General features: G+C 53.5%; 10 protein-coding genes across 10 annotated transcripts; 6 read left to right on the forward strand and 4 right to left on the reverse strand.

The window, feature by feature from the left end:
• Positions 1–118: 118 nt before the first annotated feature.
• On the reverse strand, positions 119–1840 carry AYL99_04859 (hypothetical protein; the record flags this gene model as incomplete). Its single annotated transcript, XM_018836371.1, has 1 exon — positions 119–1840. One exon carries the CDS (start codon positions 1838–1840, stop codon positions 119–121), a length of 1722 nt encoding a protein of 573 aa, XP_018693224.1.
• Positions 1841–3970: 2130 nt separating this feature from the next.
• On the forward strand, positions 3971–4740 carry AYL99_04860 (hypothetical protein; the record flags this gene model as incomplete). Its single annotated transcript, XM_018836372.1, has 2 exons — positions 3971–4026; positions 4089–4740. 2 exons carry the CDS (start codon positions 3971–3973, stop codon positions 4738–4740), a joined length of 708 nt encoding a protein of 235 aa, XP_018693225.1.
• Positions 4741–4818: 78 nt separating this feature from the next.
• AYL99_04861 (hypothetical protein) lies at positions 4819–6735 on the reverse strand (the record flags this gene model as incomplete). The annotated part of the gene is made up of 3 exons (XM_018836373.1): positions 4819–6035; positions 6087–6401; positions 6456–6735. The coding sequence occupies 3 exons, from the start codon at positions 6733–6735 to the stop codon at positions 4819–4821; spliced, it is 1812 nt and encodes a 603-aa protein (XP_018693226.1).
• Positions 6736–7202: 467 nt separating this feature from the next.
• On the reverse strand, positions 7203–8650 carry AYL99_04862 (ATP-dependent RNA helicase eIF4A; the record flags this gene model as incomplete). Its single annotated transcript, XM_018836374.1, has 5 exons — positions 7203–7213; positions 7259–7901; positions 7960–8319; positions 8384–8451; positions 8542–8650. The coding sequence occupies 5 exons, from the start codon at positions 8648–8650 to the stop codon at positions 7203–7205; spliced, it is 1191 nt and encodes a 396-aa protein (XP_018693227.1).
• A 1606-nt stretch (positions 8651–10256) lies between these two features.
• AYL99_04863 (hypothetical protein) lies at positions 10257–11714 on the forward strand (the record flags this gene model as incomplete). Its single annotated transcript, XM_018836375.1, has 1 exon — positions 10257–11714. The coding sequence occupies one exon, from the start codon at positions 10257–10259 to the stop codon at positions 11712–11714; it is 1458 nt and encodes a 485-aa protein (XP_018693228.1).
• A 23-nt stretch (positions 11715–11737) lies between these two features.
• AYL99_04864 (hypothetical protein) lies at positions 11738–12390 on the reverse strand (the record flags this gene model as incomplete). Its single annotated transcript, XM_018836376.1, has 4 exons — positions 11738–11855; positions 11901–12024; positions 12078–12264; positions 12319–12390. 4 exons carry the CDS (start codon positions 12388–12390, stop codon positions 11738–11740), a joined length of 501 nt encoding a protein of 166 aa, XP_018693229.1.
• Positions 12391–12609: 219 nt separating this feature from the next.
• Positions 12610–13316, forward strand: AYL99_04865 (hypothetical protein; the record flags this gene model as incomplete). The annotated part of the gene is made up of 3 exons (XM_018836377.1): positions 12610–12685; positions 12757–12824; positions 12876–13316. The coding sequence occupies 3 exons, from the start codon at positions 12610–12612 to the stop codon at positions 13314–13316; spliced, it is 585 nt and encodes a 194-aa protein (XP_018693230.1).
• A 287-nt stretch (positions 13317–13603) lies between these two features.
• Positions 13604–14558, forward strand: AYL99_04866 (hypothetical protein; the record flags this gene model as incomplete). The annotated part of the gene is made up of 2 exons (XM_018836378.1): positions 13604–13630; positions 13680–14558. 2 exons carry the CDS (start codon positions 13604–13606, stop codon positions 14556–14558), a joined length of 906 nt encoding a protein of 301 aa, XP_018693231.1.
• A 342-nt stretch (positions 14559–14900) lies between these two features.
• On the forward strand, positions 14901–16391 carry AYL99_04867 (hypothetical protein; the record flags this gene model as incomplete). The annotated part of the gene is made up of 1 exon (XM_018836379.1): positions 14901–16391. The coding sequence occupies one exon, from the start codon at positions 14901–14903 to the stop codon at positions 16389–16391; it is 1491 nt and encodes a 496-aa protein (XP_018693232.1).
• A 339-nt stretch (positions 16392–16730) lies between these two features.
• On the forward strand, positions 16731–20045 carry AYL99_04868 (hypothetical protein; the record flags this gene model as incomplete). Its single annotated transcript, XM_018836380.1, has 2 exons — positions 16731–19372; positions 19427–20045. 2 exons carry the CDS (start codon positions 16731–16733, stop codon positions 20043–20045), a joined length of 3261 nt encoding a protein of 1086 aa, XP_018693233.1.
• Between the last annotated feature and the right edge of the window lie 968 nt (positions 20046–21013).

The raw sequence follows: 21013 nt of genomic DNA on the forward strand, positions 1-21013 counted from the left end.
ATGGCGCGGCCCTCCTGTTTGCCTTGCCCCGCTTCGCCTTCGGGCACGATGAGAAGCGGAGTGAAGAGGAGTTCGGGGCAGCAGTGGTGACAAATAGCCATGATGTCCAGCGTATCAGTCACTCGCTCGCTCGCGCCAGAGGGTCTGTGTGGTGTGTCTCAGGGTTCCATCGCGGAGACAGCACCTCTTCGAGCCCATCGATATCTGGCCGCCCAGACGGTTCGCAGCGATGGAGGTAGCGGCTCATGAGCTGCACCAAGTCATCGCCTGCTGCAGAGGCAGGCGGAGACAATCCAACCGTCCGGCTCCGCCACTCGAAAAACATCTGTCGTGCTAGTCCAAGAAACCACTCTCGAGGGTTTGCCTCTTCGCTGAGTAATGGCGCTGTTGATGGTCCTGCTGTCGCTGCTTGTGCCGACGGAGCCGTGGGCACAGTTGACCCAGCCGCGGCCGCCTGGACACCAAGACACGCCATCCAAAGGATGACTTCCTCGTGTTGTTCCTGCCAGTTTTCCTCCAACTGCACGAGGGCGGAGAGGGCGAGCCGGAGGCGATTGACATCAAACCAAGAGAAATTACTTGGGTCTCTGAAGGACTCGGTCTGTGCTCTGGCCTGCCTCGCTTCCTCCAGGTCCGCGATGACAATCAGGAAGCTCTGCTTGATACACTCTGACAGTAAGCCCTGTGCTCGGTCACCCGGGGAACCCGGTGGCATGGAAAGTAGACGATGGACGAGGGCGTGTGCCCGCCTGGTGGCCCATTGCTCCAGGGGAGATCGGCTGAAGTTCTGGATCTGATTGTATTGATGCACCTGGAACCATTGTATGGTGTCGACGAGGATGGGCGCTAACTCAGGTTGTACCAGCGATCCATACTGAAGAAGACTGGAACCACTGGGGATGACTCCGCTTTGTGCGAGAGCGGGAAGAATTTCATCTCGCATTTGCTGACGTGGAAGCAAACCGGGATCCCAGGTAAGAGGCATCAAAGGAGTCTCGCCCGTGCCACCGGCCACCAACAGGTCCCAAAGCCAGCAGACCAGCCGCATGGGCGGTTCCAAGACCTCGAGGCCACCAAGTGACTGCACCAGGTGTTGAACCATCCGTAGATGCGTCCTAGCCCCCTCGAAGTTGTCCACGTAGCGTTCGAACGTCGACAGTGCTTTGAGATCAAAGATCAGACTCTCGTTGGGCTGTGGGGCACTGGCCAAGTGGTGTCGCAGGTATTGAAGAGCTTTACCCATGCAGTATTCGGGGGAGTCGTATCGATCCAGCTGAAGCCTCAACACGTACTTGAGAAACCCCGTGCTGGCAGCGAGCAGCGAGAACATGTGCATTCGGTTGGCGAGGCAGCCCTGCACGATGCGATCGATCGTGGCAAGAGTAGACTCGGAGGTTGGGAGTGTACCATCCAGCACCCCTAAGCCTTGAAACACCGACGGCAACCACGACTCGACGGCGTATCTGAATGCATTGTGTGACCACCACGCATCGTCGGGCGACTCCAGGTAGGTGAACGGATCAGTAGAGTTCCCCGTAAGATGTGTCATTGCAGCAGGCGAGGGCGCGGCGGAGGTCTCGGCGGAGCTGGTCTCTGAGAGCGTGCCTTGCCTCCCCCAGCCGACGATGCTTTGTGCGTGAGTGGCCTCGGTCTGGGCACTGTAGAGCCTCTGTTGGCGACGGAGTGCCGCACGCCATTGACGGGCATGACTAGTAATGGTTCGAAGTTCATCACGTTCTTGTCGGGTGGCAGACAGTCTCTCAGAATCGGGGGTCCGGTTGACCCAGAGAAAGTCTGGGTTCGAGCTGCCTGGTCGTCCTCTTCCTCGTCGCGACGACATGGTACGGTATACATGATCCAAGGGCCATGATGTATATGCCCGATGGCGACAGGGGACCGGCGGACATATCTACTTTGCGCATCTCTGAGGGTGTTCCGAATCAAGCCCGACAGGAAAAGTGGTAAGCGTAATCGATGACGGGCTAAGCACGCTTCCATTGTGTCGTTATGAGATCAAAGCAACTTCGTAAAAGCACGGTTTGACAGCTCGACGTCTGATAGTGGTCGCCATAAAGACTCAAGGGGACTGAACCGCAGGGGGGGTGGCCACTGCGGGTCGAGTAGTGCCTTGCAGGGGTTGGTATACAAAGACCGGGCCGGCATGGAGCGACAGGGGGGTCGAGCTGCGACGTGAGTGGTGCCGTGAGAAGCTGTATCCATCTCGCTCTCCACCAGCACACGAGCCAACCAGTTCTTGTCGATGGTCGACATCATTCAGCCTAGCGCCACACTGGGTGACGGCCCTCTTCCGTACTGCCTTAACCGCGACGCTGGGATCCGAATCGTACAACATGCATGCCCGTCTTTCCCTCTTTTCCAAAATCCTTTTTGCGGGAATACCCTTCGTAAACTCTGTACGCCTGCGACGAGGGGAAGCTTTTGGCTTACCTTTAGCAATCTTCATTGCCACGATCCGAATTGTGCCAACTATGAAAGGCTCCGGATCATGGCGCATGTTTCTGAGTACCTATCCTGTGGGAGCGTCTCTCCGCTGGTGCTCCGACCTTACTGCGAAAGGATTTAGTCAGCCGAGGTGCGTGTTTGGGGGTTCCCGGGGGCTGCAACTAAAGTCGGAATCTTTTCTCGTTCCTACGGATCCAAAAAATCCGCTGGTCCTTGGACCGTGATTCAAAAGGGTACGGAATACTTGCCCTTCAAGGCTGCATGGTCAAAGCAGCCAGACAGGACAATAGAGTTCACGCCTGGAACGTTGACGGGTAGCCACCGGTTCAAGAGACCGGATAGCGCCAATTTCTTGGTATATTGCGCACGGTTGGTAGGTAGACGTCACATTCACACCCTGTGAGGCATCACTCGTGACTGATATCAACGGATATTTTGGGGAGGCGTGTTGCAGATGAGAAAATTTTCCTTCTAACGGCATTGAGCATGATGCCCTGACATGCTTGCTCATTGTGCGACTCATGTTATGCAATCATTTGAGATACCTTGCCATCGTACAGCTAAATCCGCCGGCCATCTACGCAGATACATTGACCGCACCGAAGGGGAGACGGCTCCTTACCTTTTTCGTGCGGACTTTTGCCTGTGATTGAACGAAGCCCACTCGCTTGCATCCCCTCGCAGACGGGCGTGATAGTGACCATGTCGTGAGCTCGGAAATGGTTAGATTAAAATAGAGCTGAAGTGGGCTTGTCCCTTGCAGAGGTAGTTCTTCAGCCTTGCTGCAAGGTGATGAGGAAGACCTTCGTAATCGCAGTCCAGGGACTCACTGGCTGATCCCCCGGTGTGTTGTGAGTTGCGGCTCTCTTGATGTGATGTTGAGGTCATAGATTCCAAGAACCTCGGAGACCCCTAGAGGAGATGAGCATAGCAAGCCTGTCGAAGGGCCGAACTGAAGGCCGATAAGACCGACAATTTGACAGAGACCGTAATCACTATTATTTACCGTGGAGCGACGAAATGGAAAAATGTGCAGGGCGGGATCAACCAATTGCCGCTTTAGTAGCTAGCGAGACTCCGTTGCTGGTGGCGAAAGCAGCGAGAGTTATGGGCCCTGAGTCAAGCGTCTTCGCATGCGCAGTTCGCGAATCGGCGGAAGGGACAGGAACAACAAAAAGAGATGAGAAGGGCACAGACAGGGCACAATAAGGCTCTGGAGTCTGCGTGAAAAGGATGAATGTTTATGCTCTGCTCATCTCGTGTGCCCCAGCTGCCCTTATGGAGGGGCCGTTGTCCGAAACTTACCGATGCATGCAAGGCACACAGACACGCACACTATTGCCACCAACGGTTGGCGACGGTGGATACTGAGGGGAAGACCTCACTATGCTGCTGTGAGCTGGAGCTTGACAGTCACCGTGAAGACTTTGGTGGACGAGGTTGAACTTAGTAAGTTGCTTCACCCAACCCTCTCGGCGGCTTACATAGTTGTCGCACGCTCTCAGCCATGGCCTCCATCAAGGCAAACTGTCGCAAGGTCATCTGCATTGGTCGAAACTATGCGTATGCTCCCCCCCTCTCTTCTTGCATTGTGACTGGCAAATACTGACATATCCCCGTCGCAGTGATCATATTACGGAGCTTTCTTCTGCTCGTCCGGCGCAGCCCTTTTTCTTCCTCAAGCCGCCCTCCTCTATCCTCCTGCCGGACAAAGGCCCTATTGTCCGTCCCCGTGGCGTGAATCTGCACCATGAAGTCGAGCTAGGCCTCGTTATTGGAGAAACACCAACCCCGCTGAAGAATTTGCAAGCAGACGATACCCGGTTCCTCGACCACATCAAGTGCTATTTCCTGGGCATCGATGTGACCGCTCGAAATGTACAGGATGAGGCAAAGAAGAAGGGTCTTCCTTGGTCCATTGCCAAGGGCTTCGATACCTTCCTGCCCATCAGCCATGAGATCCCCTTCGATCGCATCCCCGACCCCCACAACGTCCTGCTGTGGCTGAAGGTCAACGGCGAGTACAGGCAAAAGGACAACTCCAATTTGATGTTGTTTAACATCCCCAGGATGCTGAGTGACATTAGCAAGGTCATGGCGCTCGAAGAAGGCGACATTATCTTGACGGGGACTCCCAAGGGTGTCGGACCGCTGAAGGGCGGAGACAAGGTGCAATGCGGTCTGGAGGCGGATGGACTGGAAGTTGTCGAGGCCAAGATTGACGTCGACGTTGTGGATGACGAGTCCGAAGATGGATATATTTTCAAGGAGACTTGACGTTGCGACGACTCGATGTCCAGATCAACATGACTTTGGGGACGCTATCCCGGCTGAGATTTGCAATTGGTACGCCACCTACTCTTCGTCCGTGGTGGGTAGAATAGGGATCTCTGGCGGCGGTGGCAGGGGCAGTCCTCTCCTTTTGTGCACTCGTCGACCTGTTTTGGAAGCTGACGGTCTGGAGAGGTTTGCCTTGTACAGAAACCCTTCGTCATTGCTGCTTTCTTCCACGGACATTTGCTTTTGTTGACGAAATGACACAAGTTGAGGAACCGAGATGTCGTGACGGTCTCCAGCCCGAGCTGTCGAGTGAGACTTCAGTCGCTTGGCCGGATGCCCAAGTTCAACCGCAACGGCATTTCTCTTGTGACTTTGAAGCTCTGCCGGGATCGTTGTTGACTGAACCATGCCCGTTGTCCCCCGGCCTTTTACACCTCCCCGTTCAGATCCTTGCAGACGGGCTTGCGGTTCGGTGGCCTGGTCAAACTGCAGCTGTATTTGCGTCTCAGCGCGGACATTGTCAGACTTGGTGTTGTGTTTCGATCCCTGAACTATATCTTGTTCTGAACTGTGAGTCGGTGGACCTGGTCTCGATTTGTCTTCAGCTGGTTGTCCTGTATAGTAAGCGTTGGAAATCTTTTTCTGGACTACGCGTTGGCTTCGCCGCAGCGGTGCATCGACCCCAAATTGTTGTACTTTGTATTTGCTCCCTTTTTTGCTTTTCATGCCGTCCGTATTTCGCCTCGAGTTGTCTCCTGCGGTAAGCATCGCACCCATCTGCTTTGGACGTGCTGCAGCTTCTGTCTCCATTGCTTCCCTGGATGCGTTGTCTGCGAGGAGCTGTGAGCACAAATTGCCAAAGATGGTAACATTGGCCCAGGTCCATCCACTTGAATCGAGCCACTGCCGACATTGTTTCTTATGGCTGTCCTTGAAGAGTCCATCCACAAAGTTGCGCACGATCGTCCCTTCAAAGTCATGCGGCAGGTCTTGGACAAGTTTCTGACCTTGGTCGTAGTAGGTATCCCAGCCGTCGAATCTCCTCTGTTGCAGGGTCTTGATCTCAGCGAGCTGCGTCGCCTGTGCTGGAGACGGGGACAGCATCTTCAAAGAGTCATTTGGTTGCGATCTGTGGCCCCCATGGCCAGCGTAACTGATTGTGTGTGCGTTGGCGTCGAGGTCGAGATCATCAGGCACCGTCATCTCTCGAGGTCGATGAGGTCCTGGACGGCCAAAGGTTTCGCGGCGTACATGTTTTCCATGCTGGGAACCCTGAACCTGGACCGACTCATCTGCATTGAGGTCAGCTGTCATTTGATCTGTTCAACCGGGATGATGTGTACCTGGCTCATGCTGGGGGCACCTGTGCTCAACAGTGTCTGACACATGGCTGATAGAGTCACCTGCAACAGGACCGGCGCCATGGTCACTTGCAAGTCCGTTCAGGCGAGCCTCGAGAAGATTGACAGCTGCGGCATCTGCCTTGCCACCGAGAGCGCGTTGCAGGTTTTCGAGGGAAGCCCGGGTCTGTTGATCTTGCTGGTGTTGCGCAGTCGCTCGGTTCTGACACGTCATCCGCACTGCTCCAATCTGCTCCTCAACAATCGCCCTTTGTGTCCTTTGGGTTTCCTGTATCTTGTGATATGACGCCTTGACATCTGCGGTCTCCGTTTGCACTACTTTGCACGACTGCTGTACGGTCTATATTTAACAAGCCTGGTCGGTGAGTTGGATTTCATGCCTTTCCACTAGAATAAAGGCTCTGGAGGTGGTGTCGATTGATTCCCGGATGGGTTTGATCTGGTTTTCAACGGCAACCAGGCGGTTGGCCTTCAAGTCTTGCATCTCTTCCCGCAAAGTGGCGAGCTCTTTGACACAGGTTTTGAGCTGCTCATGCAGCAGCACATTTTCTCGACGAATTTGATGGGCTCTCAGCAAGTCGATGGCATAATTGACCGTCATCTTTCGATCGGAAAGTAGAGAGGCAGGCATGGTGAGGGATGGTCGATTGATACGAGGTGTGAGGAGATGTCCACAGTGAGAAGTATGAAGCATGCAAAAGAATTTTAGTGAGACATCACTCTCCCTGCAGACGCCTTTTGTGGTACATGAACCTTTCATATTTCTACCTATCTATCGCAAAGCAAAAGAAACCATCGTTCCTGCGTTGTACATGCAAATGCACTGGGATTCTTTCTTGAGAGACAGCCAACAACGAACTGTCAGCTAAACATTAAAGAGCAGAAACGCCCGCGAGATCTGCCCACATAAGCGACATCAGCCGTTAGTTGTGACATCACCACGTCCGTGCTCATGATAAGAAAGGAAAAAAACATGACTTTTTTGTGTGGAGCGACCATCTTGAGCCAAGCAGTCGGAGACAGGCTTCATCCCACTTTTCTCGAGGAGTCGCATTTCGGTGTAGCAACAAACGCCGTCCACATGCCCGGTCGGAAGGATTAGATGAGGTCTAGGATTGTTAGCATAGCCATGACACCTTTTGGGAGTCACTTACCAGCAACGTTCATGGGCATCTCTTCGATTTGAGTGCTGTAAAATTGCTCGATTTCTCTCATCATGCGAACATCGTCAGCGGTGACGAAGTTGATGGCGACACCCTTTCGGCCGAACCGACCACCACGTCCGATGCGGTGGATGTAGTTCTCACGGTTGGCGGGGAGATCGTAGTTGATGACCAGTGAGACTTGTTGAACATCGATGCCACGCGCCAGGAGGTCGGTGGCAATCAGAACTCGTGACGATCCCGATCGGAACTCCTTCATGATCACATCCCGCTGAGCCTGCTCCATATCACCGTGCATGGCTGAGACCGTGAAGTCACGAGCCTGGAGCTTGTCGGTAAGCCAGTCAACCTTTCTTCGGGTGTTGCAGAAGATGACTGCTTGAGTGATAGTGACCGTCTCGTAGAGATCAGAGAGCGTATCGAGCTTCCATTCCTCCTTTTCGACCGCAATGTAGAACTGTTTGATACCCTCGAGGGTCAACTCCGCCTTCTTGACAAGGATACGGATTGGGTCGCGCATGAACTTGGTGGTGACTTCCAACACGTCTTGTGGCATGGTGGCGGACAAGAGGACCACTTGAGTGGATTGCGGGAGGAGTTGGAAAATGTCGTAGATTTGTTCGGTAAAACCACGCTGCAAACAAGTCAATATTTTCTGGGTGGCGACATCGAGGTTTAGAGTGGCAACTTACCGAGAGCATCTCATCGGCCTCGTCCAAAATGAACATCTTCATGCTGTCGGTCTTCAACACGCGACGCTGAATCATATCGTGCACTCGACCGGGAGTACCAACGACGACCTGCGGCCCATCCTGCAACGCCTTCATATCTTCGCGCACATTCGTTCCACCGATGCAAGCGTGGCACTCGATGTTCATGAAATCCCCAATTGCCACAACCACCTTTTGAATCTGCTGTGCCAACTCACGGGTTGGAGCCAGGATGAGCGCCTGGCAAGCCTTGAGGTTCGGGTCGATCTTCTGCAGGCACGAGATACTGAATGTCGCTGTCTTCCCGGTGCCGCTCTGTGCTTGAGCAATAACATCATGCCCCTGAAAAATTGTCAGCCTTTGATCGCTACGAACTTGATCACCAAGTTTTGGGGAGCCTTCAAACCTTTATGACCGGCATGATAGCGCGGGATTGGATCGCGCTTGGACGCTCAAAGCCGTATGCGAAGATTCCTGGCATGTGTTAGCATGGAGAACATGTTGAGGTATTGTGGTGGTATCTGGGGGACCGATGTGGTCGACAACGGGGTTGCGGCAACATACCTCGCAGAAGTTCGGGTTTGAGACCCATGGCGTCGAAAGAGTCGGTAACTTCATCGTAGTTGGACTCAATTTGAGACTCTGGGACTTCTTCGAGACCTTTGTCGGCCATGATTGCGGTTAGAAGTTGAATTTGCTGTTTTGCGAAATTTTGCTGAGAGAGGTGATTTTCACTCGCTGAAGAGTGAGTATGCGTCAGTTGAAAGTGATGTGAAATATGTAGAGAGACAATCTCGAGAGCGAGAGTTGTCGTGGGTGTGGGTGGGATGTCTTTAATGAAGAGGTGAAGGCGAAGGGAAATAAAAAATTTCGATAGAAGCGTCCAGAGGAACTAGTCGCACGTGAGTGGCTTGGCAGGGTGGCGAACTTACGAACGACAGGCTTGGTCACCTGATACCCGCCAAGTGTATCAGCCTTGTCAGCCTCGTCGACAGCGACGTCCTTTCGGTGGCAAAGGCCACGGCCTCGTCGTAGACAGCCTCTTCTTCTACACATTAGCATTGGTGCGCTTCTATAAGATAACTCAGATCGTGCTGGTCTTTGGTGTGATAACTTCAGCTACAGCCGGCATCTAAGTCTAAACCACAACCAATATCCATCAATGTTTCTATAGATGTCAGATTCACATCCGACACTGGATGTGCTATACTCCCGTCTGTGTACACCGACAACGCAAAGGATTCTAAATGTCTTTCAGATGCCTTGGAAGTCTTAAGCAATCAAGGTTCCGCATGTATTCAAAACAGTTTTCTCAACCAGGATACCTATACAGGCAGCGGCGTGCACATCCGCCCAGAGCACCACCTCTCACCAAATCCGATCCAGAGGGGCTCTCGGACACGGAATCCAGTCCAAGGGGCCATCGGTAGAGCAGACAATTTGCGTCACTTTCTGCCCGACGAACAGTCGGAAACATTTGGAGCTTGAAATTGCTCGCTTGGCACTTCGGTATCTAAGACTTGAAATCACCCTGTATCAACACGGAGAGTCACATAAAGAACGGAATGATCCTGCTTCCCCTCTCTTTCTATTATGGAACCGATAAAACATCTTGGTATGACGGCTCAAGAGGGACTCACCCTCCCTTAAAGTATGGTCACAGTGAAGCCGTGGAAGGAGATATTAGTCCGCATACCTGTGGATGAATCCTTACAGCAACAACCTTTCGCACGGCCAATTTCGCATCAATTGCTCGTCCTGAGTTTCCACTCGAGCCCGACTCTGTATTCTCTTGAGACCAAGCTCTCTCAGCCCTCGATATTTTTCCGCGGCGGATCACCACGAAGCTATAGAAATGTGGAAGAGTTGATGAGGGGTGGTGCTCTAGGCGGATGTGCACGCCGCTGCCTGTAAAGGTATCCTGGCTGAGAAAGCTGTTTTGAATGCATGCGGAACCTTGATTGCTTGAGACTTCCAAGGCATCACGGGGATGGGAAAGGATGGTAAAGCTTTTTTCTATATAGTTGTTAGCCATATAATGACTGTAATTGTTGTAGTATAACAGAGGCGGAAACATGTATGGTGAATGGTAAAGGTAAAGTTCGATCACCTATGGAGGACGTTGATGGAGGCCGATTGGCGGTGTGGCCGCTGTGGCCTGAGTTAATTAATAGCGCTGGGGCGCTGGTCTCCAACCAAAGACTAGCGTTTGTCGTGTTGTTGTATTGTAACTTTTTTTCTGACCGTCCACCTCCTAGCGCACAAAATCTCCAAAACGAATGAGCCAAACCAGCATTCTCCAGACAGGGCGGACTCTTGCCGCAAGCCCAACCTATGTCGACCATGGTATGTCTAGCAAGAACGACGCTGTCGTCAATGCAGAGACTTCACCAGAATTCGAAGCCGATCAGCATCCCCTGGGCGTGAAGCCGGCTGGGAACGGCCTCGACTCCCAGCACAATGCACAGACCTTTATGGGATCCTTTGGGCTTCTGCCGGACACCTTGCTCTTGATTCTCCTGGAATCTCTCAACCGACAGAGCCTTGCCAACCTCGGTGCAACCTGCCGAGGTCTCTACGCCTACTGCACGTACGACCAGCTATGGAGAGATATTGCCGTCAACGAGATGGACGAGGGGTTTGAGTGGCGAGGCAGCTGGCGAGCATCACTTCTGCACCTCCCGTCCGCAAGGCTGGCCAAGGTGGATTGCCGATATGTCTTTTCCGATGCTTTGTATCGGCCGTTCCAATGCTCCCGCACGCCATTGGGGCCATACGTCTCACACATTCCACCCGCGAATGAGATTCCGCGATTGGACGACATCTCTCCAGAAGAGTTCAATGAGTCCTGGGTAAGCAGGCCATTCATCCTGACGGCACCTGTGAAGAAATGGGAGGTCTTCAGGGCGTGGGACATGCAGCATCTCCTCGCGAAGCATGGGGACGTTTCGTTTCGTTGCGAAGCCGTAGACTGGCCGCTGAAGACCTACGTTGAGTACATGGAAAGTTCCACGGACGAGTCGCCATTGTACCTTTTTGATCGAGCCTTTGTGGAGAAGATGGGGCTGCAGGATGCGTATGAACCGCCCAAGGCATTCCAGGAAGATTTCTTCACCCTCCTCAAAGACCAGAGACCAGATCGACGGTGGCTGATCGTTGGACCTGAAAGAAGCGGTAGCACGTTTCACAAAGACCCGAACGCCACCAGTGCGTGGAATGCCATCATCAGAGGCTCAAAATATTGGATCATGTTCCCGAGCTCGATCCTCCCTCCTGGAGTCTACATGTCTGAAGATCAAAGCGAGGTCACTTCGCCATTGAGCATTGCCGAGTGGATGTTGTCGTACCACGCGGAAGCTCGGAGGACCAGTGGTTGTCTTGAGGGCATCTGTCGAGAAGGCGAGGTCCTCCATGTCCCGTCGGGGTGGTGGCATTTGGTCGTCAACCTGGAGCACGCGATTGCAATAACCCAAAACTTCGTCCCTAGAGCTCACGTCCGATCAACGATTCGCTTCCTCAGAGACAGGGCAGACCAAGTCTCCGGATTCAGTGACAAAGTGACAGACCCATACAACCTCTTTATGGATCGGTTAAAAGAGACTGATCCTGACTTGGCGGCATCTCTCGACGATTCTCGCAAACGCAAGTGGAAGCAAGTTGTGGGTCAAGACGAAACGGAGGAAGAGCGGCAGGGCTTTAGCTTCGGATTCGGTGATGATCTAGATGAGGATGAATGAGAGGTTCTATCTGCCTGTGCGCCTCAGTGACATGCCGCCGTTTTGGTGGGCGAAGTCTTGTAACTGAATGTCAAATATCCGATGAACGCCCCCACCGCTACCGCCGCCATGACGAATCCGTTGTAGGTCATGAAAAGGAGCCTCAAGTCGATTAGCCAAGATCACCGCAAAAGGATTGGGCCGTACATGATGAAGAAGCTGTAGAATACTTGCAAGGCATAGAGGCCCGCTCTGGTGACGGTGCCTTGCTGCCCTGCTCCATCCCTCGAGTCCGATCCTGCAAGCAGTGAGCTTGATTCCTCTGGACGACCTGGAGTGTCTCAGCGAGGGCGTAGCGGAACGTCCAGCAGCATGGCAACGTACTTGTGCTGTATGCGTTCATTGTGGCATTGCATTTCTCGTCATATCTCCTGCTGATTTCCCGAACAAACTCGTAGCCTGCCGTAAGGAGGGCGATGGCGACCAGAGAGAGGAGGAGTGACATGGGTCCTGTGACTCTCCATGACTCGAAAACGATACAGAGGCCTTTCACTTGCCAGTTGAAGAGCATCTGGTGTCTGTCAGTGATACCCCTAGATAAGCCCACAGTCATTTGAAGACTCACATTCATGGAACATTGGCCACCGTCCATACCGCCATGACCCATTCCACCATGGTCCATACCGCTGTGGTCCATCTCGCCAAAGAGATTGTTCAAAGTATGAAGAAGGGTGGTTGAGTGAGTGATGGCGTGAGTGAGACGGTGAAAGTTGCTCTGGCCGCCAAAACGCGGTTAGGTACTTCGCCGAAGTAATAGCGCGTTAGCCACTTCCGCAGTCATATGTAGAATTTCTTGTCCACCCTCCCACCTCTACCTCAGCGACTCACGACACCGTTCCCGTTCAATTGACTCACAATGGCTGAGAATGTCCCTCCGGGCTCAGGCTCCGTGGCAAAGCCTACAGCAAACGGCGACCGGCCGGGATTGCCTTGTAAGTGGTGCCCACGAAGGACGTCTTCGGCGCATGCTGCCCCAACGGCACTCGATCCTGACGTGGAACAGACTACGAGAAATTGAGGCGGGATCTACGGGACACCTTACAGAAGAAACGACTCCTCGATCGGAATCTAGTGAGTCTTAGAATCTGTGCGCAAAGGTCTAGAATGAAGCTGATGTCTCAGGCTGTCATTGAGGACCAGATCTACCGGCAAGAAACGGCGTACCTTGAAGAAACCGCAGTCGCAGGCAACATCGTCAAAGGCTTCGACAACTACATCAAGGCATCTGCAGTATCGGCAGCCGCCAACTCAGCGGGCGGGACAATCTCAGGCAGCGCAGTTGGTGGCGGGTTGGGTGCAGGACGCCGTAAAGCGGTCATCAACGACACAGACCGAGTGTTCTCCAAGAGCTCAGTATCATACATGAGAGATTCGGACTCCCCCAGCAGCGCCACGAGCACACCCAACCACGCAGCTACGCCGACGGGAAGTTTCACGGCGGAGAAGACGGGTGACAAGAAGAAGAAAAAGAATGCGGCTGCAAACGACGAAGACACAGAAGGGAGAACTACCAAGCGCCAGAAGATTAGTTTTGGGGGAGCACGCAGGAACCACGACGACTAGAGACAGACGGGGTCGATATTTGGGCGTCTGGACACATGGCAGGGCGACCACGGGCATCATTGGAGACTCGTTATTGGGGTCAAGTGGGAGGCCAGCGTGCGTGAGTGAATGCCTCGGCTATCCACCTCGGTCTCTGACAACCTTGGAACTTTTCATCATCTTTCCGACCACATATCAGCATCAATCTTTGGACTTGTTCAATGTTTTCCAGGCGAGGATCGACCATCAGCAGGTTTTCGTATCTTGTACTGTGTAGAAGGGCGCTCTCACAACATTCTTCGATCAACATGCCGCGTCTCTCCCCAATCTCGGCGGTATGTTCCAGAAACCAGGCAATTTTCTCCCACTAATTGTCCCTTCCAGAAAGCCATTGATCGGTTGAGATCGTACAAATCTCCAGAAACAGTATGGCAGACAATGCCGCTCACGCGGAAGGCTGCCGTCTTGATTCTACTTTTCGCAGACCCAAATGGGGAGCTGAGAGTGGTCATCACCATGCGAGCAAGCACCCTAAGCTCATATTCCGGCCAAGCTGCCTTACCGGGCGGCAAAGCTGAAGAGGGCGAGACAGCCTTTGAATGCGCGAGGCGTGAGGCTTCGGAGGAGATAGGTCTTCCTCGGCGTGCATCGGCTCTACCACGACCTTTCAAAGTCGAGCATTTATGTGAGATGGCAACGAATTTAAGCAAGAACGCACTTGTAGTTCGTCCTTGTGTTGCATTCCTACATTCTTACGACCCAGAGACTGGGGAAGATGCCAATGTGGGAGAAAAGCTACTCCCAAGGCTGGACGCGAGAGAAGTAGCGGCGGTCTTTTCGGCCCCCTTCAGAAACTTCCTGTACATGGAAGATCTGCCGGATCAACCAAATCTCCCGGGCAAACCAAGTGACTGGTACAAAGGAAGCTGGACAGACTGGCATCAGAGTCAATGGCGCATGCACAATTTCTTTGTTCCCGTCACCAACCAGATCGTCTCCAAGCCGAAAAGAAGTGAAGATCAGAAGGCTGCGGCAAGCCACCTGGACAAATATTCTAGGTACCGGGTATTTGGCATGACCGCCCGGATTCTCGTCGACGCCGCTCGTTATGCCTACGACCAAGAACCCACCTTCGAGCACAATTCTCACTTTGGAGACGAAGACATGATTGTCCGCTTAAGAAAAATTGGCTTTTTGGGTGAAATCAGAAACCGGGACGATGAGTTGTCCAAGGAAGACCTGGTCAAAGCTGCAAACCTCTGAGCACCATCCCTCAAATTCCAATGTGATGCTTCACCCCTCATTTGCCAACACCTGAGGAATGTGGCAATCAACTTGAAAATTTCTGCAAAGTTGTGTCTGCTGCGTGTATATGCGAGCGTTGGTGGCAGTATCGTGAACAATAGAGCGTCCATTGAGCACGGGTCAACATGTACAATGCAGCTGAAAACGGTCCTCTTTGTCTTGTGTTGCGGGGTGTCGGTTGCGTCGGAGCCTGCAAATCTTCAACCATGGAGTCGAAGGGAAGGTGGTGCATTCCGAGACAGGAAGAATCCCCGTTGTTCAAGAATGATGTTATATCCAGCTATTTGATTTCGGACCGAAATGAGCTTGCGGCAAGGATCATCCCATCCATGGCGGCTGACCTCTCCGCCACCATCAAAGGCACTGCTGGGACTGCAGAGGCAGGGCTTGGAGTTGTCAGTTTCTCCTCCGCCAAATACTCTCCGACCGACCTCAAATCACGCGTCCGGGAGATCGACGCCGTCAGATCGGGATAAGCCATTGCCTCTGGAACCATCGGAGGAGAAGAGGAGGTCGTCGAGTGTATATAGTACCGATACGACAATCACCAACATCATCCGCATGTATGGCGGAGGCTATCGTGAGTTGGACGACATCTCACCTTTGCCAACGCTGCATCATCCGCAGGCCTATCGAGACACCGTTGCGCCTCTTCTCATCAGGCGACTCAGTCTGGACCATAGCCCATCACTGGGGGTGAAGGATGCGCCACGCGAGGCAGTCTCGATCTCCTCGCTCAGATCTGCTGCTACTTCTGCCAATGCGGTCCCCAGCAACAAGACGGCTCCTTCGTTCACTGAGTTCTCCCGTCAGCTCCAAAGGCGCCGGAACGAACTGGTCTCGCCGCTTTCTGTGTCCTCGGCAGACCTGCATCGACAAGCGGCGTACGATCAACTGGCTCCGCCCTCGCCGCAAGTCTCGTCCGTTGGCCAGCCCGTAACACTCTCTCAAACCCCACCCTTGCTTGATGCCATGTCCGGGACGGTCTCCGACACTGACGATTCCGACCTTCTTCCACCCCCATTGGGCTTGAGTAGCTCGAGTCTTCCGAGTCCACCCTTCGATGACTGGGAAAAGCCCGCTGAATTCGATCCTGCCCGACATCATGATCCCTGTGTAGAACAATTGCAACCGCACAACGATGGCAGAAGTTGGTCACAAAATTGGTTGGAGGATGGTTCCCTCAACCAGAGTCCAGAGTCTTCACCGCTTGAACCACAGCCCCGGAAGAGCTTCCGACTGAGAAGAAGTTCGACGGAGAAGGAACGAGAGAGGGTGATTTCTTATGCTGAGACCAAGCATCCAGCCATGAAAAGAGACGGTGCTGAGCGGAAGACGGCCCGCAATAGCAGCGCGAGATCTAGTCTGCAACAGAACGTTACTCACTTACTCCGGTCTCTGTCGCGGAAAGGAGCCTCGGGCGGCAAAGATAGCCATGGGCAGGATCTTCCACGAGAAAGACAGCTGGCTATTCCTGCAACGCCGTATCAAATGTACGGTGCTGAGGTCTTCTCGGACAAACTGCAGAAGAGGCAGCAAAAAGAGGCGCGGGAGGCACAGCGGACTCGTCAACGGGGAAAATCAGTCAGTCTCGTTACGGCCTACCAGAACAGTCAAAGTCAAATCATCGGCGTTCTCGAAGGGGCAAGACGCAAATTGAGGCGGAAGTCATCGCAGAAGAGACAGCGCAAGTTGAAGGACAGTATCATCGTCGTTGGCCCAAGTGCGCCGACGGGGGCTGAACACGCCATGAATCAATTTGCAGTCAACGGCGACAACTCATGGATCTAAAGGCGGTGATTGTCTCTGCCGCAGAGAAGTAAGATATGTACTGGACATGTGCGACAGGGTCGGTCTGATAGAGGAACATAGAGACCATAGAGACCATAGAAACCCGGCAAAGCTGCAGTGTTTACGTTTCTCCAACAACGCAGTCAGCATTGACCAGAGCCGCAGCAGCTAGCTAAATACATACCCCGCAGCGTCAAGTCATTGAAGCTGTCACCGACTCTTCTGCGCTCTGTATCCCTTGTGCTTCAAGCCACGTCTCTCGTTTGACCTGTTTGCCCAAAAAGTTGCTCTGATAGCTATCTTCCCGTTGCATCCTAACCTTCGCTCAAGCTTAGAACAATGGGGGGCGAGACGTCTTCTCGTGCTACATCGTCCTACCCAAGACTCAGCGCCCATCCCGTGGGACAAAAGATTCAGAGCATCTATACCGATCGCTTACGGCAATTCACATCTGGCGGCCAATACGAGAAGGAGAATCTCCTCGACAAGCTCTACCACAATGTTTGCGACGACGAAGAGCATGTGAAGCTCTCCGTCTACTCTCCACCCAACCTCTCCAGACCTACTTTTCAGGATGCCACCTCCCATGCCTTTCGTCCAACACATCGTGGTGAATCCTTCGGACCCGCGTGGGCGACCCATTGGTTCAAGATTCAAATCACTGTGCCGAAACACATGCTGGATGGGGAACATCTAGAGTTCCACTGGGATGCAAACAATGAAGGCATGGTATGGACGGAGGATGGAAACCCTCTACAAGGCCTAACTGGTGGAGATCGGGTTGAATGGATTCTACCGACCAGTTGGCGGGATGGGAAAGAGCACGTCTTCTACATTGAGATGGCGTGCAACGGCATGTTTGGCAATGCACCGGGAGGTGACAGCATTCAACCCCCGGACCCAAACAAGTACTACATGCTTTGGAAGGCGCAGATTGTGGATGTCAATCTGGCCGCTCGTCAGCTGTACGTCGACTTTTGGATCATCGGCGACGCTGCTCGAGAATTTCCTGGTGACAGCTGGGAAAAGCACGAAGCCTTACAGGTCTGCAATCAGATCATGGATGCGTTCATCGCCGGTAACGGATCCGCTGCTTCGATTGCAAAGGGCCGTGAGATCGCCCAAAAATATATCGGGAAGAAGGTCGATTCAGCCAAGGTCTATGACTCCGATGAGAAAAGCATCGTGTACGGCATTGGACACTGCCACATTGATACGTGTTGGCTGTGGCCGTGGGCAGAGACCAAGCGTAAAGTTGCACGAAGCTGGTCCAACCAGTGTGACTTGATGGATCGATACCCAGAACACCGGTTCGCGTGCAGTCAGGCACAGCAGTACAAGTGGCTGAAGATGTACTATCCCTACGTCTTCGACCGGGTCAAAGCCAAGGTCAAGGAAGGGAGATTCCATCCCATCGGTGGCAGCTGGGTCGAGCACGACACGAATATGCCCAGCGGCGAATCCTTGGTCAGGCAATTTCTGTACGGCCAGCGGTTCTTCGAAAGCAACTTTGGTGAAAGGTGTCAGACTTTCTGGCTTCCCGACACGTTCGGTTATTCTGCTCAGCTTCCGCAAATATGCCGTCTTGCAGGCATGACACGCTTCTTCACTCAAAAGCTCAGCTGGAACAATATCAACAACTTCCCGCACACGACGTTCAACTGGGTGAGTTTGGATGGAAGCCAGGTCATCTGCCACATGGCTCCCAGTGAGACATACACGGCTGATGCAAACTTTGGAGACGTCAGAAGGAGCGTCACGCAACATAAAAGCATGGACCAGGACAACACATCGCTGCTCGTCTTTGGCAAGGGCGACGGCGGAGGTGGGCCCACCTGGTCAATGCTGGAGAAGTTAAGGAGATGCCGTGGCATGAGCGACACGGTGGGACTTCTCCCTCGTGTGCACATGGGAAATTCGGTGGACGATTTTTATGCAAACCTGGAGAAGAAGGTTGCGGAAGGTACCGAGCTCGTCACATGGTACGGCGAGCTCTACTTTGAACTGCATCGCGGCACGTACACGACACAAGCCAACAACAAGCTCAACAATCGGAAGCAGGAGATTATGTTGCACGATGTCGAATATCTGGCAACTTTGGCCAGCCTGAAGAGCAAGAGCTACAAGTATCCCAAAAAGGAGATCGATGAGATGTGGGAGAATGTACTTCTTTGCCAGTTTCACGACTGCTTGCCTGGCAGCTCCATCGAGATGTGCTATGACGACTCGAACGCCCTTTACGCCCACAACGCCAAACTGGGAGAGAAGGTGAAAGAGGAGGCTCTGACGGTTTTGGGACTGTCCCAGCACCTCAAAGCCAACGCGGAGCTTGCGGCCGTCAACACCGCTCCCTGGAAACGTTCGGAGCTGGTGAGGATCCCGCATGCCACCGCCAAGTCGCAGGAACAGAAGTACACATACGTATCCGGCGGGCCGGGTGTATGTAAGACGCACGCGGCGTCGGCGATTCAATCGACGGCCTCGGTTGAGGAAGTGCGGAAGGGGGTCTTTGTCTTGAAAAACAGCTTGTTCCAGGCGGAAGTCGAGGCGGGTTGCATCACATCGTTGATTGACCTGAGAGCTAATCGAGAAGTGATTGCCAAGGGCGGCAAGGGCAATCAACTGGTGATCTTTGACGACAAGCCGTTGTACTGGCAGGCCTGGGATGTGGAGGTTTTCCATCTCGAGTCCAGGAAAGAGCTCACGTCGGAAGCATCCGAGATTGTTGAACATGGACCGTACCGGGTGAGCGTGGCGACCAAGACACAGGTGAGCAAGGACAGCTGGGTCAAGACCACGATCAGTCTCGACGCATGCGACAGCCAGACCCAAATAGGGTACGTGCGGGTGGAAGCCGAAGTGGAATGGCACGAGAACATGAAGTTCTTGAAGGTCGAATTTCCCGTGGACGTAGTCAACACGGAGGCCAACTACGAGACTCAATACGGAATCATCCGCCGCCCGACACATTACAACACGAGGTAGGATTCGGCAATGTCTGATTCGTGAACAATCTTGAATGCTGACGATTACAGTTGGGATATGGCCAAGTTCGAAGTGTGCTGCCATAAGTTTGCCGACCTCTCCGAGGCCAATTATGGTGTGTCAATCCTGAACGACTCCAAGTATGGGTTTGCGACATGCGGCAATCTCATGCGGTTATCACTGCTGCGGGCTCCCAAAGCACCCGATGCGCACGCCGACATGGGCCGTCACCACATCAAGTGGGCCATCATGCCTCACCAAGGAGCGCTGGGCAGCGACACTGTCCGAGCGGCGTACAACTTCAACCATCCGATGACGCTGGTGTCGGTGGTGGACGCCCGACCTCCCAAGGAGCTCTTCAATGCCGTGAGCGTTACAGGCGCGCCATCCTTGGTGCTGGACTGCATCAAGCGAGGAGAAGACGACGAGGACGTCTCCCGAGGAGAACTCACCCAGCGAAAGGGACAGAGTGTGATACTAAGAGTTTACGAGAGCCTGGGCGGTAAGAGTCGCGGAGTGATTGAGACGACCCTACCGGTCAAAAAGGTGTACGAGACCAACGTGTTGGAGGACGACGGCAAGCAACTAGACATGTCCGGGAAGACCAAGATCAGTATCCCGATTGAGTTGCGGCCGTTTGAGGTCAAGACATTCCGGTTGCAGCTGTAGATGTTGTTACGGGTCGAAGAGATGGAGCTGCTATCTTTGAGATGCAACAAAAGTATCATTCTCTTCCACTACAGAGTATCATATATTGTGACAGGAAAGGGGCATTCTCTACCTTCTTTACAGAAAAATCTGATAGGGATCGAAGGAAGAGTGGAAATTGGCTTTCCGTGGCGCCAGACTGGCCGGTTTGTGCGCGACAAGGCTGAAGCAGTCGGATATGTTTAGCGAACCAGAGTTCCGGTGAAGTCCTTCTCCTGCAATTTCGGCGCCGACAGAGATGGAGACGGAGGGAAGCCGGGGGAGGAGGAGAGAAGTCAAACGAGGGAATAGGCGAGTATCTGGCATCTAGGCTATCTATCAGGAAGCCCATGACCAGTCCGGTGGGATCTTGTTGGCTTGGAGGCCTGGAGCAGCCCTGGAACCCTAGGGCCTAGAGGCCCCCGGGTAGTGCCGGCCGTGTGTATCCCTGCCGCCCCAATGCGCCCGTCAGCGGCCCAGGACCGTTGTGAATGGAGGGATGAATTTAGCTCCATATTCGCTAAGCAAATCAGACAATTTCTTCGCCAGTTGTCCTCGCCTGCGGCCTGCACCATGAGCCATTCACTGTCCGCCAAATCTCACAACACAACAACCCAAATGCTTCAGCTTGATTCTTTGACGCTTGACTTGCGATTCGGCACGAGCCCCCCCCAAAACTATGCTTAGGCGGCCCTGCTGCTGCTGTCACGTCGTTTGTTTACCTCCCTGTGTCAACCGGTCCAACCAGCCGTCGCCCGTCGCAGCAGCGACACCAACACTCGCCCTGCCTCCCCCTTGTCTATCATTTTCCCTCACAGCGTCTACGACATCCGTATCTTGAGCAGCCAACGGTCGATGGTTGCTACCAGTGTCTCCTGTATCTGACGACGTTGGACCGTCCCGTTTCCTGCTCGACTCTCCCTCAGTCCGAGGTCCTTCCCCACAACTTC

Source organism: Fonsecaea erecta, assembly GCF_001651985.1.
Source record: "Fonsecaea erecta strain CBS 125763 chromosome Unknown Scaff4, whole genome shotgun sequence".
Taxonomy (NCBI): Eukaryota; Fungi; Ascomycota; class Eurotiomycetes; order Chaetothyriales; family Herpotrichiellaceae; genus Fonsecaea; species Fonsecaea erecta.